The 12,880-nt window shown below is 52.3% G+C and overlaps 1 protein-coding gene across 1 annotated transcript in view; it reads right to left on the reverse strand.

The window, feature by feature from the left end:
- Positions 1-12,880, reverse strand: part of FAM188B (family with sequence similarity 188 member B) — a gene marked incomplete at both ends in the record, with an annotated part of 66,510 nt that overhangs the window by 23,870 nt on the left and 29,760 nt on the right. The window contains 3 exons of the mRNA XM_015405661.1: positions 2,586-2,687; positions 6,350-6,441; positions 10,722-10,838. Of these exons, the coding sequence (XP_015261147.1) occupies positions 2,586-2,687; positions 6,350-6,441; positions 10,722-10,838 (311 nt within the window). The remainder of the gene's footprint in view (positions 1-2,585; positions 2,688-6,349; positions 6,442-10,721; positions 10,839-12,880) is intronic.

Consider the following 12,880-nt stretch of genomic DNA (forward strand, 5'->3'; position numbering starts at 1 on the left):
CGTGCGTACCTAAATGCGATCAAAGCGTAAAGCCATAGTCCCCAACGTGGTGCCCAAAGGCGCCATGGCATCCGCAGAGACATTTCCCGGTGCCCGCCTAGTGTTTATAGAAAGTGGGTGGGGCCTACATGGGGCTTTTGCCCAGCAAGGCTTCTGATTGGCCACTGGTGATTGGATTGGCTGTGGAGATCTTTAAAAACGTGGCTTTGGCAGCAGCTGCCACCAGAGCACAAGGATTGCCAGTTCTGGGTTGGAAAATACCTGGAGACTTTGGGGGTGGATCGGGGAGAGGGCGGGGTTTGGGGAGGGGAGGGGCCTCAGCATGGTCCAATGCCATAGAGTCCACCCTTCAAAGCAGCCATTTTCTCCAGGGGAGCTGATCTCTGTCAGCTGGGGATCAGTTGTAAAAAGCAGGAGATCTCCAGGCCACACCTGGAGGCTGGCAACCTTATGCAGCACAAGGGTCTTCACTGGGTGACTGAAGGTAAACTGGGGCGGCCATTTTGTAGCTGGTTTTCCCTGCTGCGGCAGCCATTTTGTGGCAGCCATTTTGTGCCTGGCTTTGCCTCCTGCGGCAGCCATTTTGTGGCCAGCTTTACCTTCTGCAGTAGTCATTATGTAGCTGTGCCCACTGCACTGTGTCAGAATCCTAAAGATGCCCACTGGCTCCAAAAGCTTGGGGACCCCAGTTTAGAGACTGTGATGGAACTCGATTACACCTTCATGTCAGGTCTCTGTCTGACTTTCTTTAAGCAGACCCTGGAAAGCTACAACTAGATGGACCAGCTGATGTGAAGCAACTGCATGTATCCTTGAGGAAGGACGGGCATCCTTACATATCTATTTATTCCCCACTTTTCTCCCCAACGGGGACCCAAAGCAGCCTACATCATTCTCCTCACTTCCATTTTATCTTCACAACAATCTTGTGAGGTAGGTTAGGCTGAGGATAAGAGATTGGCTCAAGGTCATGCAGTGAGCTTCCATGGCAGGGCGGGGATTCAATCCTGATCCCACACTCTGATCATTGCACTACTACTAGAGAGCCAGTTTGGTGTGGTGGTTAAGTGCGCGGACTCTTATCTGGGAGAACCGGGTTTGATTCCCCACTCCTCCCCTTGCACCTGGCTGGATGACCTTGGGCCAGCTGTAGTTCTGATAAGAGCTGTCCTTGAAAAGAGCAGTTTCTGTCAGAGCTCTCTCAGCCCCACCTACCTCACAGGGTGTCTGTTGTGGGGAGGGGGAGGGAAAGGAGATTGTGAGCCGCTCTGAGACTCCCTTGGGTAGTGAAGGGCGGGGTATGAATCCAAACTCTTCTTCTTCTTCTGTCAGAGTCGCTCTCTCAAGAGCAGTTTCTGTCAAGAGCTCTCTCAGCCCCACCTACCTCAACGGGTTTCTGTTGTGGGGAGGGGAAGGGAAAGGGGTTTGTCAGTCACTCTGAGACACCTTTGGGTAGTGAAGGGTGGGGTATGAATCCAATCTCTCGTCTTCTCCTCCTCTTCCCATAGGGTTGCCAGCCCCCAGGTGGTGGCTGGAGATCTCCCGTTTTTACAACTGACCTCCAGGTGACAGAGACCAGTTTGCCTGGAGAAAACAGCTGCTTCGAAAGCTGGAGTCTAGGGCATTCTACCCCATTTAAGTCCCTCCCATCCCCGAACCCCGCCCTCCTTAGGCTCCGCCCCCCCAAATCTCCAGGCATTTCCCAATATGGAGCTGGTAACCCTACTCTCCCATGTTTACCATAACTTCATGGTAAGCGTACAAGGTTCCAGATTCTGCGAGGGGAGAAAAAACAAATTTTGCCTGGGAACTTTGGTAGTCACTGCCGGCCAAAAGAGATGGACCGACATCCAGCATCAGTGTAAGGCAGTATAAGGCAGCGCTACACTTTGGTGTAGTGGTTAAGTGCGCGGACTCTAATCTGGCAGAACCGGGTTTGATTCCCCACTCCTCCACTTGCAGCTGCTCAATGACTCAGAGCTGTCCCTGAAAGAGCAGTTTCTGGCAGTGCTCTCTCAGCCCCACCTACCTCCCAGGCAGTGTTCCCTCTAAGCAGAGTTAGTATGAGCTAGCTCACAGTTTTTTAGCCTCCAGCTCACACAGTTCTGTCTTAGCTCAGGAAGGATGGCGCCAGAGCAAACTGATTTATGCAGTAGCCAAATTGCCGGCTCGCAACTTTAATGCCGGTAGCTCACCAAGTAGGATTTTTGCTCACAGGACTCCACAGCTTAGAGGGAGCATTGCTCACAGGGTGTCTTGTTGTGGGGAGGGGAAGGGAAAGGAGTTTGTAAGCCGCTCTGAGACTCCAAGTGAAGGGCGGGGTATAAATCCAATCTCTTCTTCTTCTTCTTTTACCTCACAGGGTGTCTGTTGTGGGGAGGGGAAGGGAAAGGAGTTTGTAAGCCACTCTGAGACTCCTTGGGGTAGTGAAGGGCAGGGTATAAATCCAATCTCCTTCTTCTTCTCCTCCTCTACCATTGAGTCAGGGCCTCACCCAACTGAAGTGGAGGGGGGAGTATTAATGGACAATTTCACCTGCCTGAAGAAACTGTAACCAGTCCTTTAACAAAATGCTTTCCACTTACAAGGCCACCGTGGCTTTCTCGCTGCCACCGGCGCGCCATAAAATATCGGCGAGAGCCAAAGCGAGGCATTCACTCCTGCGGGCTTCCGAAGGCCGAAGGTCCCTGCAGTTTGGGAACAGGAAAAGCAAAGGCATCAGTGTTTACAATCTACAGAGGAGGATGGGGAAAGGGGGAGATGAGAACCTTTGGCTGAACTGTGCTTTGGACCTCTCTCCAGAGAGGCCACGATTTCAGAGGCCAGGATTCCGAAAAGGTGGAGACCTACATACTAAAGTACAACTGAGACGGAACGTGCTTTTGACCGGGTTTGCGAGCCAGCCACCTGGAAAGCTGCCTTGGAGCTTTAGAGTCCCAGATGCAAGGGCAGACGTGGTTTCTGCCCTCTGTATCTGACGAAGGGAGCTTTGACTTGTGAAAACTCATACCCTGAAGATCCGTGTTGGTCTCTAAGGGACTGTGGGGCTGTGAAGTGCTGTGAAGTCGCCTCCAATTTATGCCGCTTTTGCTTTCTTCGATCATCGGGTTTTACGGCACCTTCTGCATAGATTGATGGCCGTTCAGGGGTGACCGCAGTCAGGAAAGTGTTGCCCCAGGGCAGGGGTCATTTCCTGCAGGAGCGCACAGGAGCGGAGCTCTGGCAGTAAAGAGCCTAGGGGGAGGGCACATGCAACAAGCCCCACCCCCTGCTCCCAGCAGCCCTCAGTCAGAGCAAGAAGCAGCCAGGTAAGTTGCAGAGACACACACACCCCGGCCCCCTGGTCCAAAAGAGTCCAGTGGCACCTTTAAGACCAAGTTTTATTCAGGTACAAGCTCCCCCTCCTCTGCGAGGGCAGATCTCCACGTTCCCCCCCACCCCCAATAGCTAGCAGTACAAAACAGTCCAGTGGAGCCTGAGCAGTGTGTGTTGCCTTCTGACACACTTCCGGTGATGTCAGAGGGTGTGGCATATGCAAATAATTTATGCTAATGAGCTCCTGCACCTCTTTTTCTACAAAATGACCCCTGCCCCAGGGTATTTGTATGTGATTTTGAGTGGCACCTTTTCTTCAGTGTTGAGAAAAGGTGGAGCGAGTGCCAGAAGCAGAATCGCCCTTGTTGCACAGAGCCGGTTACCGAAATCCAAGGGCAGAGGCAGAGAGAGAAAGAGATTGACGGCAGCCATCTGGAACTATCCGACGGGTGGAGAAAACGCAAGAGAGGAAATGCTGAGCTTGGTGAGGGGGCTGGAAGCCGAGGTGATGGGATGCAATTAGGGAAAGGCTCATTAAGGACAAACACTGGGAAATGATTCTGCCCCAGACAGAGAGTTCTGCAGGATGTAAAAAGTTGTACTTCGGGTGGGCCCAAGAGACTTATTTTGCCGGAAAAGAGGGGAAATAGACATTAATGGTAATTTGTTCTTATGCCTTTTTGGATTGGAAGGCTTTCGTCTGCAAAATATTTCAACATTCTGTTCAGGAAGGCAGAGCACACAAACACACACGCACACACACACCGGCCAGACGGAAGAAAAACCTCTATGCACACGAATACAGCTAGTGTTGGACTGGGTGGTCCACTGGCCTGATCCAGCATGGCTTCTCTTATGTTCTTATGTCTGGGACAGTGATGCTCTGTCTTCTTGGTGCTTGGGGGGGGGGAACAGTGGGAGGGCTTCTGGAGTTCTGGCCCCGCTGGTGGACCTCCTGATGGCACCTGGGTTTTGGCCACTGTGTGACAGAGTGTTGGACTGGATGGGCCACTGGACTGATCCAACATGGCTTCTCTTATGTCCTTATGCCTGGGGCATTGATGCTCTGTATTCTTGGTGCTTGGGGGGGGGACCCACAGTGAGAGGGCTTCTGGAGTTCTGGCTCTGCTGGTGGACCTCGTGATGGCACCTGGGTTTTGGCCACTGTGTGACACAGATTGTTGGACTGGATGGGCCATTGTCCTGATCCAGCATGGCTTCTCTTACGTTCTTCTGTGTGGGGCAGTGATGCTCGGTATTCTTGGTACTTGGGAGGCAAGAGTGGGAGGGCTTCTGGCTCCACTCGTGGACCTCCTGATGGCCCCTGGTATTTTTGGCCACCGTGTGACACAGTGTTGGACTGGGTGGTCCACTGGCCTGATCCAGCATGGCTTCTCTTATGTTCTTATGGATAAACATATGGAGCAGAGGCCCACCAGTGGCTATTAGTTACAAGGCACAGATGGAACACTGTGTCTGGGGCAAGTGAAGCTCTGTCTTCTTGGCACTTCTGGGGGCAACACTGGGAGGGCTTCTGGAGTTTGGGCCCCACTGGTGGACCTCCTGGTGGCACGTGGGTTTTGGCCACTGTGCGACACAGACTGGATGGGCCATCAGCCTGATCCAACATGGCTTCTCTTCATATGTTCTTATGGCTGCCTGTTATTTTAATGGATAGTGGGTGGGGCCTTGCCCTCTGGCCAAACTATCAACTGACCAGGGATGAAAGATACATGCAGAAAAAATTAGTGCTGGGACAGTGGGGGACAAAGCAAAAAAGGACATAGAAAGACGATCGGGGGGTTTAACTTTCTATTAAATCAAACAAAAAACGAAATCAAAGGCCTTCCCCCCCACCCCAGTTTGGAAATGCCACCGGAGTCCCAGACAATAGCAACTTCAGCCTGAAATGGATGTCTTCCAAATGTTCCCACCGCTGGTGTGAAAAGATCTAATGATAAAAAGGACTGAACATCAAATCAAAGCGCCAGGCATGAAAGAAGGAACACTGGTGTTCCTCATCGGCCTTTGGGACCGTGGGACGTCAGAAGTTGCTCTGGAGGGAAGTGGAACTTCTGGGCACACCAGCAGAGGAAAGCAAGCTTAAGGTCCCGTACCGCCCAAAGTTCTTTCTCATCTGTTCAGAGATGCCAGGACAAGACTTCGGGAGACGGGTAAATAACAGGAAAACTACAGACGGAACGGGGTATTCCAAAGAGTAAGGATATGGAGGCCCTGACCTGGAAGGCCCAGGCTAATCTGATCTACTCAGATCTTGGAAGCTAAGTCGAGCTGGCCCCTGTTATGACTTAGTCACCATGGCACCCACGGGGCACTCACAGGCACCATGTGAGTGCCTGTGGGTCACCATGAGTCAGCTGTGAGTTGATGGCCCAAAACCCCGCATAGTATGAGAATTGTTATTGGATAGTTTTTCACAGGGCTTTTTTTTGTAGAAAAAGCCCAGCAGGAACTCATTAGCATAATAGGCCACACCCAACAGAATCTCATTAGCAGATTAGGACACACCCCCATGCCTTTCTTTGGGGAGCCCGGGAAAGCTCCCCCTTCCCTTGGCTTGCACCCTGCAGCTGTGGGGAGCCCAGGCAAGCCGGCCCTTGGACAGGCCAGGGGAGGCATTTAAATGCCTCCCTGATACTTCCAGGGCCCCCCATGGCCTCTTGGAGTCGCTGGGGGGGGGGTCGCTCTCCAGGCCTTCCCTCTGTAGCCACGCACACAGAGGTTTTGGCTGTAGTGGGCGTGACCAACTCTGAAGCCAGCCGGAACTCTGTTCCTGTGCGTTCCTGCCCAAAAATAGCCCTGGTTTTCCAGATTTGACTTTGGGACCCACCTGGCTGCTAACCACTTCCGGCTTCCGTTAGCCTCCGTCAACGTGAGCATGTCCACCGATGCTTTATCTTCCTCTATCAGGTCAGTCCAGATAGGCCCCCTCTCCCCCCCTCGCAACAATACAGGGCCTTTTCGTCCAGTTTGGGACAGAAAGTGCTCCCGGCTCTGGGACGTGCTGACTTACCAAGGATCGCCACTGTTCTCGCTACTGTCTCCGAAGATAAGATGCCGCAGGACACAGCCCTGGACAGCTGCCAGCACTCCGCAAGGTCCCCCCTAGACGGCGGCGTCACACGAAGGAGGAAGGCAAACAGAGGGGTGATTTCAGGCTGGTCTTTGGCATTCAGGGGAGACCCACTGCAAGCTCCTGGTTCCCTAGACCCCCCCGTTTTTTCCTCCTCTGCTTCGGCCATAAAATGATGTGCATTTCTAGTGCTGTATTCACCACCGAAAGGCCGCATCCCTCCCCACTTTCCTGAAAAACCCCAAGTGTGCGCAGGCCGTGATAACATCGCGGGGACGCGGCTGCTTTTGTTCCACTCTCGAGGAAGAAAACAACAGCCCAGTTTCCTGGCGGCCAAATTACCTGAGCAAATGTCACAGCGGGTGTGATTTTCTACAGTGGCTCCCGAAGGCCGGCCGCTGTGACCCTACGTGTATTTATTTAGAAGTCCAGCCAGTTTGGGTGGGATTTTTTGTTTTGAGGAAGGGAGCGTTGGATGGCGTTCCGGAGCCCTGGCTAAAACAATTCCTGGATGACATCTGCGCAATGCATTGTGGATGAGGGGAGTGGCCGTGTGGCTCAGTGGCAGAGCATCTGCTTGGCACGCAGGAGGTCCCAGGTTCAGTCGCTGGCATCACCAGTTGAAAAGGTGGGATAAAAATGGATACAGAAGAGTTCTTGCCAGGGCTATTTTTGGGCAGGAACACACAGGAACGGAGTTCCGGCTGGCTCCCAAGTTGGCCACGCCCAGCAGGAACTCATTAGCATAACAGGCCACACCCAACAGCAGAAACTCATTAGGATTGGCTACATTAGGGGGGTGTGGCCTAACATGCAAAGGAGTTCCTGCTACAAAAAAGGCCCTGGGTTTTTGACAACAAACAAGGTAAACAGAATAACAAGCAAAAGGTGGGTGTGGCTGGATGACCACACTTCTGGTAACATGTGGGTGCGGTCTAATGTGCTAATGAGCTGTGCTGTCAGGGGTGTGGCCCAATATGCTAATGAGTTCCTGCTGTTGGGTGTGGCCTATTATGCTAATGAGTTCCTGCTGGGCTTTTTCTACAAAAAGAGCCCTGGTCTTGCAATTTCGGTTTGCCAGGTCTTTAAATTGAATTCTGGCTCCTCAGCTGGGCCTGGAGGCCGTGTGCCCTCTAAGCTGAGTTAGTGTGAGCTAGCTCACAGTTTTCTAGGCTCCGGCTCACAGATTTGTTGCCTTAGCTCAGGAAGGGATGGTTCCGGAGCCAACGAATTGATACAGTAGCCAAATCGCTCGCTCACAACTTTAATGCCAGGAGCTCACAAAGCAGGATTTTTGCTCACAAGACTCCACAGCTTAGAGGGAGCATCGCCTGGAAGTAAAGCCCGTTGGAACTGTGGGATTGGAGCCATGCGTGGGGGGCCGGGTTCCAGGGGCAGAGCTCAGCAATTGGGTTGCTGAGTCCCTCCTAGCCACGGTGGGGGGCGGTTGGGGGTTACGGTTGCCAGATCCAGGTTGGGAAATTCCTGGAGATTTCGGGATGGAGCCTGGAGAGGACAGGGACTTCCGCGGGTACACCATAAAGTCCAAAGCATCATCTTCTCTAGGGGGAATGCCCGACAGAGTTTGGAGCAATGTTCCCTCTAAGCTGAGTTAGTGTGAGCTAGCTCACCGTTTTTTAACCTCCAGCTCACACATTTTTGCCTTCGCTCAGGAAGGGATGGCTCCAGAGCAAACTGATTTATGCAGCAGCCCAATCGCTCGCTCACAACTTGAATGCCAGTAGCACACAGAGTGGAATGTTTGCTCACAAGACTCCACAGTTTACAGGGAGCACTGGTTTGGAGATGAGCTGTAATTCCTGGGGATCTCCAGGTCTCACCTGAAGGTTGGCATCCCTACTCAACAGCCCTGCAGCAGGTCCAGGTTTGGGGGTTAGGGTTGTCAAACTCCAGGTGGGGACCTGGAGACCTTCTGGAATTACAACTGATCTACAGAGGACGTAGTTCAGTTCCCCTGGTGAAAAATGGATGCTTTGAAGGGGGGGACTCCATGGCCTTATATCTGACTGAGGCCTCTCCCCTGCCCAAACCCCATCCTCCCCAAGCGTCTCCCTAAGATCTCCAGGAATTTCCCAACCCCTAGTGGAGTATAGTGCAAAAGCTGTTGATTCTCCTGAGATGTATAGCCAAGGTTGGCTGAGGGGGGGGGGGAGGTGTCTGAAAAGGCTCTTACCTCCTCAGCGCTTCTGCCAAATGGCCCCAAACCAAAGGGGAAGGCCTTGGCCTCTCTGCCCTGTGGTTGGCCCTCCAGAGGAACTGGTTGGCCACTGTGTGAGACGGGATGCTGGACTAGATGGACCCTCCCTGGTCCACCTGGAGTTTGACAACCCTAACCCCCAAAGCTGGACCTGCTGCAGGGCTGTTGAGAAGGGATGCCACCCTTCAGGTGAGACCTGGAGATCCACAGGAATTACAGCTCAGCTCCAAACCAGTGCTCCCCGTAAGCTGTGGAGTCGTGTGAGCAAAAATTCCACTCTGTGAGCTCCTGGCATTCAAGTGGTGAGCGAGCGATTGGGCTGCTGCATACATCAGTTTGCTCTGGAGCCCTCCTTCCTGAGCGAAGGCAAAAACGTGTGAGCTGGAGGTTAAAAAACAGTGAGCTAGCTCACACTAACTCAGCTTAGAGGGAACACTGCTCCAAACTCTGGCGGGCATTCCCCCTAGAGAAGATGATGCCACTGGTCTGATCCAGCAGGGCTCTTCTGATGTTCTCATCAGGGGAAGGCCTCGGCCTCTCTGCCCTGTTGTTGGCCCTCCAGAGGAACTGGCTGGCCACTGTGTGAGACGGGATGCTGGACTAGATGGACCCTCCCTGGTCTGATCCAGCAGGGCTCTTCTGATGTTCTCATCAGGGGAAGGCCTCGGCCTCTCTGCCCTGTTGTTGGCCCTCCAGAGGAACTGGCTGGCCACTGTGTGAGACGGGATGCTGGACTAGATGGACCCTCCCTGGTCTGATCCAGCAGGGCTCTTCTGATGTTCTCATCAGGGGAAGGCCTCGGCCTCTCTGCCCTGTTGTTGGCCCTCCAGAGGAACTGGCTGGCCACTGTGTGAGACGGGATGCTGGACTAGATGGACCCTCCCTGGTCTGATCCAGCAGGGCTCTTCTGATGTTCTCATCAGGGGAAGGCCTCGGCCTCTCTGCCCTGTTGTTGGCCCTCCAGAGGAACTGGCTGGCCACTGTGTGAGACAGGATGATGGACTAGATGGACCACTGGTCTGTTCCAGAAGGGCTCTTTTTATGTTCTTATGTTTCTTGGTGGTCTTGGATCTACAAGGCCTTGAGCAGTCAGGGACCGATGTATCTTCAAGACTGTCTCCTCCACTATGTCTCCGGGAGAGTGTTACAGTCTTTAGATAACAACTTGCTAATGGTCCCCGGCCCTAAAGTTATCCGGCTGTCCCCAACTAGGACCAGGGCCTTTTTGGTCCTGGTGCCAATCTGATGGAACTCTCTGCCAAATGCCATGAGGACCATGCAGGAGGAGGAGGAGGAGGAGGAGGAGAAGAAGGAGGAGAAGGAAGAAATGGAGGAGGAGGAGAAGGAGGGGAAGGAGAAGGAAAAGGAGGAAGAGGAAGAAGATGACGATGACAGTGGGTAAGTTTGGATCAGTCAGGAAGGGCCTGTTTTGTTGTAGCCCCATCTCTGTGGGATAGGCTGCCCGGTGAGCTGAGGGCTATATCATCTCTGTTGCTCCTCTGGCCAGTCCACAAGAAGAAGAAGAGAAGAGATTGGATTTATACCCCGCCCTTCACAACCTGAAGGAGTCTCAGAACGGCTTACAAACTCCTTTCCCTTCCCCTCCCCACAACAGACACCCTGGGAGGTAAGTTGGGCTGAGAGAGCTCTGACAGAAACTGCTCTTTTTCAAGAACAGCTGTGCCAGAACTATGGCTTGCCCAAAGTCATCCATCAGGTGCAAGTGGAGGAGTGGGGAATCAAACCCGGTTCTCCCAGATTAGAGTCCGCGCACTTAACCACTACACCAAACTGGCTCTCAGGGACTGGGCAATTAACAAATTAATATATAAATAAACAAAAAAATAAACCCAGTGGGAAAGTGCCCTGCCTGCTTGTGTGCAACCCCTATACTTTCCCCCACCTAACTGTGTGCAACCCCAGTATGTTCCCCCTCCTGCTTTTGCACAACCCCTGTCCGTTCCCTCGTCTACCTGTGTGCAACCCTTGTTCATCTGCTTGGGCATAACCCCTGCTCGTTCCAGTGAGGTGAGGTCCCGAAAAGGGTCCCCTAGATAAAGCTCAAAGACCTCCTTCGCTTGGCTTCGGCGTTACCTTTTTCTGCACGATGCCATACTTCAGTTCCGGGACATCGCTGAACGCGAAGCTCTGGATCTTCCACTCCTCACTGAAGCAGCCAAGGCTGGAGCCGAACAAAAGGATTTTCAGGTCCTTTGTTAAAAGAGGAAACAGAGAGCGGGACAGGGGGGAGAAAAGCCGTGAAAAAGGGGATGGGGAGAGAATCGCCCGCCTCTTCCTGTGCAGGGGAAGATTAAGGCTCTCCGGTGCCCTAAGCACTGACCCATCTTGGTGCCCCCAGTCCATTTTAGTTGTTGACCTGTCTGACCAGATATACAATGCAGGTTGCAGCGATACAAACATTTATTCATAGGATAACACAATATACTGTACAAACTAAGCCAAGCTTGGGCTACATAAAGTTCTACAAAAATGCAATATGACATCTATTTTAATATTTCACAAGTTATCAATTTATATTTTTTTTACAAATCTTCATTCTTTTTTTTCTTCTTTTCACCCCTTTCCCAACTTTGTGGTGCCCCCTTTGGCCCTGGTGCCCTAAGCACGTTCCTAGTCTGCTTAATGCTTAGTCCTCCCCTGCTCCCGTGTACAAAAGTTCTATTTTTACCGCCCTTTCCAAGGAGAAAGGAGAAACCCGGTTGTGCGCTGCCTGATGCCCTTTTTAATTCCGTTTTATAAACACTGTCACATTACTGGATTCTTCAGCCTCGTTGTCAGCTTTTCCCTTCCTCGTACTGTTCCCTTGGCGTAAACTGCCCTGTGTCACTCCCACTACGGGAGAATTAGGGAGGGGGGGCCTTCGGGCGCCTTAAATCATGGTTCAGGAAGGCCGAACACTGTTACATTACTGGATTCTTCAGCCGTGTTGTCAGCTTTTCCCTTCCTCGCACTGTTCCCTTGGCGTAAACTGTCCTGTGTCACTGCCACTACGGGAGACTTGGGGAAGGGGGGGGACTTTGGGCGCCTTAAATCATGGTTCAGGAAGGCCCCGTCAGGCCTAATCATAAGGCAAACAGAAAGCCACGGGGAGAGGCCGGGAACATAATAAAACTGCCAAGTGCTCTTTCGAGAGGGCTGGTCTTCTGCCCTCTCGTGTTTGTTTGAACGGCTCCCTAACCTTTGTTTGGATTGGTATTTTTAATTCGATTCCTTATTTTCCCCCTCAAGGCCTCTGTCAGGTATAAATGGTTCTCCACGACACTGAGGGCAACAGTTCTCCACATGCTGTTTTCCAGCTCTGTTAAAGGACAGGCCATTCGCTTGGATTATCTAATCGCTGGCCCGCAGAGATGGCGAGGAGCTGCCCTCTGTGCTTTTTAGGATGTGCCCTGTGCTCAACCCATCACGCCACTTGTGTTGTTTCTTGAGCGGTTGCCAAACTGGGAATAAGGTTGGCCACCCTCCAGGTGGGTCTAGTAACAAATAAATAGACACTGCAAAAACCTTTTAACAAACTAATGTGTTCGGTTTATGGTCATCATTTAGTAAAGTGCATAGTGTATCATTATTTCATCCTAGTCAGGTATAAATATTCATTACATCCTATAAGCAATAACATTAAGTACATACTGATTGGTAACTACCAGGTTCAGGAGGGACCAAGCACTATGGATAAATTCTAGACTTTTTGAGCCTTGTAAAGGACTTGCGTTGAATTATTTACACCCTTACTATGAATGATTTTGAGTGGATTAATTTTGTATTGTGTGAATATTTTGTTTATGATTCGGAAACTGTATGAATGGTTTGCTCGATTATTTTTAAATGAGGTATCTAGCAGTTCGAAAGCAAGAAATTTCAAGTAGATCAATAGGTACTGCTTCGGTGGGAAGGTAATAGTGTTCCGTGCGCCTCGGCGTCTAGTCATGCCGGCCACATGGCCACGGAAACGTCATCGGACAGCGCTGGCTCTTCGGCTTGGAAACGGAGATGAGCACCACAACCGTAGAGTCTGATTTGACTGGCTTTCGAGCAAGGGACACCAGGAGTCTTTTGGGGCCAGAGCGCGCCGGAGCACCACTCCGGCAGCCCGCGTGGCAACAAGCCCAGCTCCCTGTGCCGAAAGCGCTGCGGCCAGGGGAGGCCTGGAGAGCCCCGCCGCCAGGTTCCGCGGGCCCCCGCAGAAGCGCTGTGGCTCGGGGGGCCCCCCCAAGGCGCCACCCCCCGCGTCC

This window comes from Gekko japonicus, unplaced genomic scaffold (genome assembly GCF_001447785.1).
Source record: "Gekko japonicus isolate JY-2015 unplaced genomic scaffold, Gekko_japonicus_V1.1 scaffold4787, whole genome shotgun sequence".
In the NCBI taxonomy this organism is placed as follows: Eukaryota; Metazoa; Chordata; class Lepidosauria; order Squamata; family Gekkonidae; genus Gekko; species Gekko japonicus.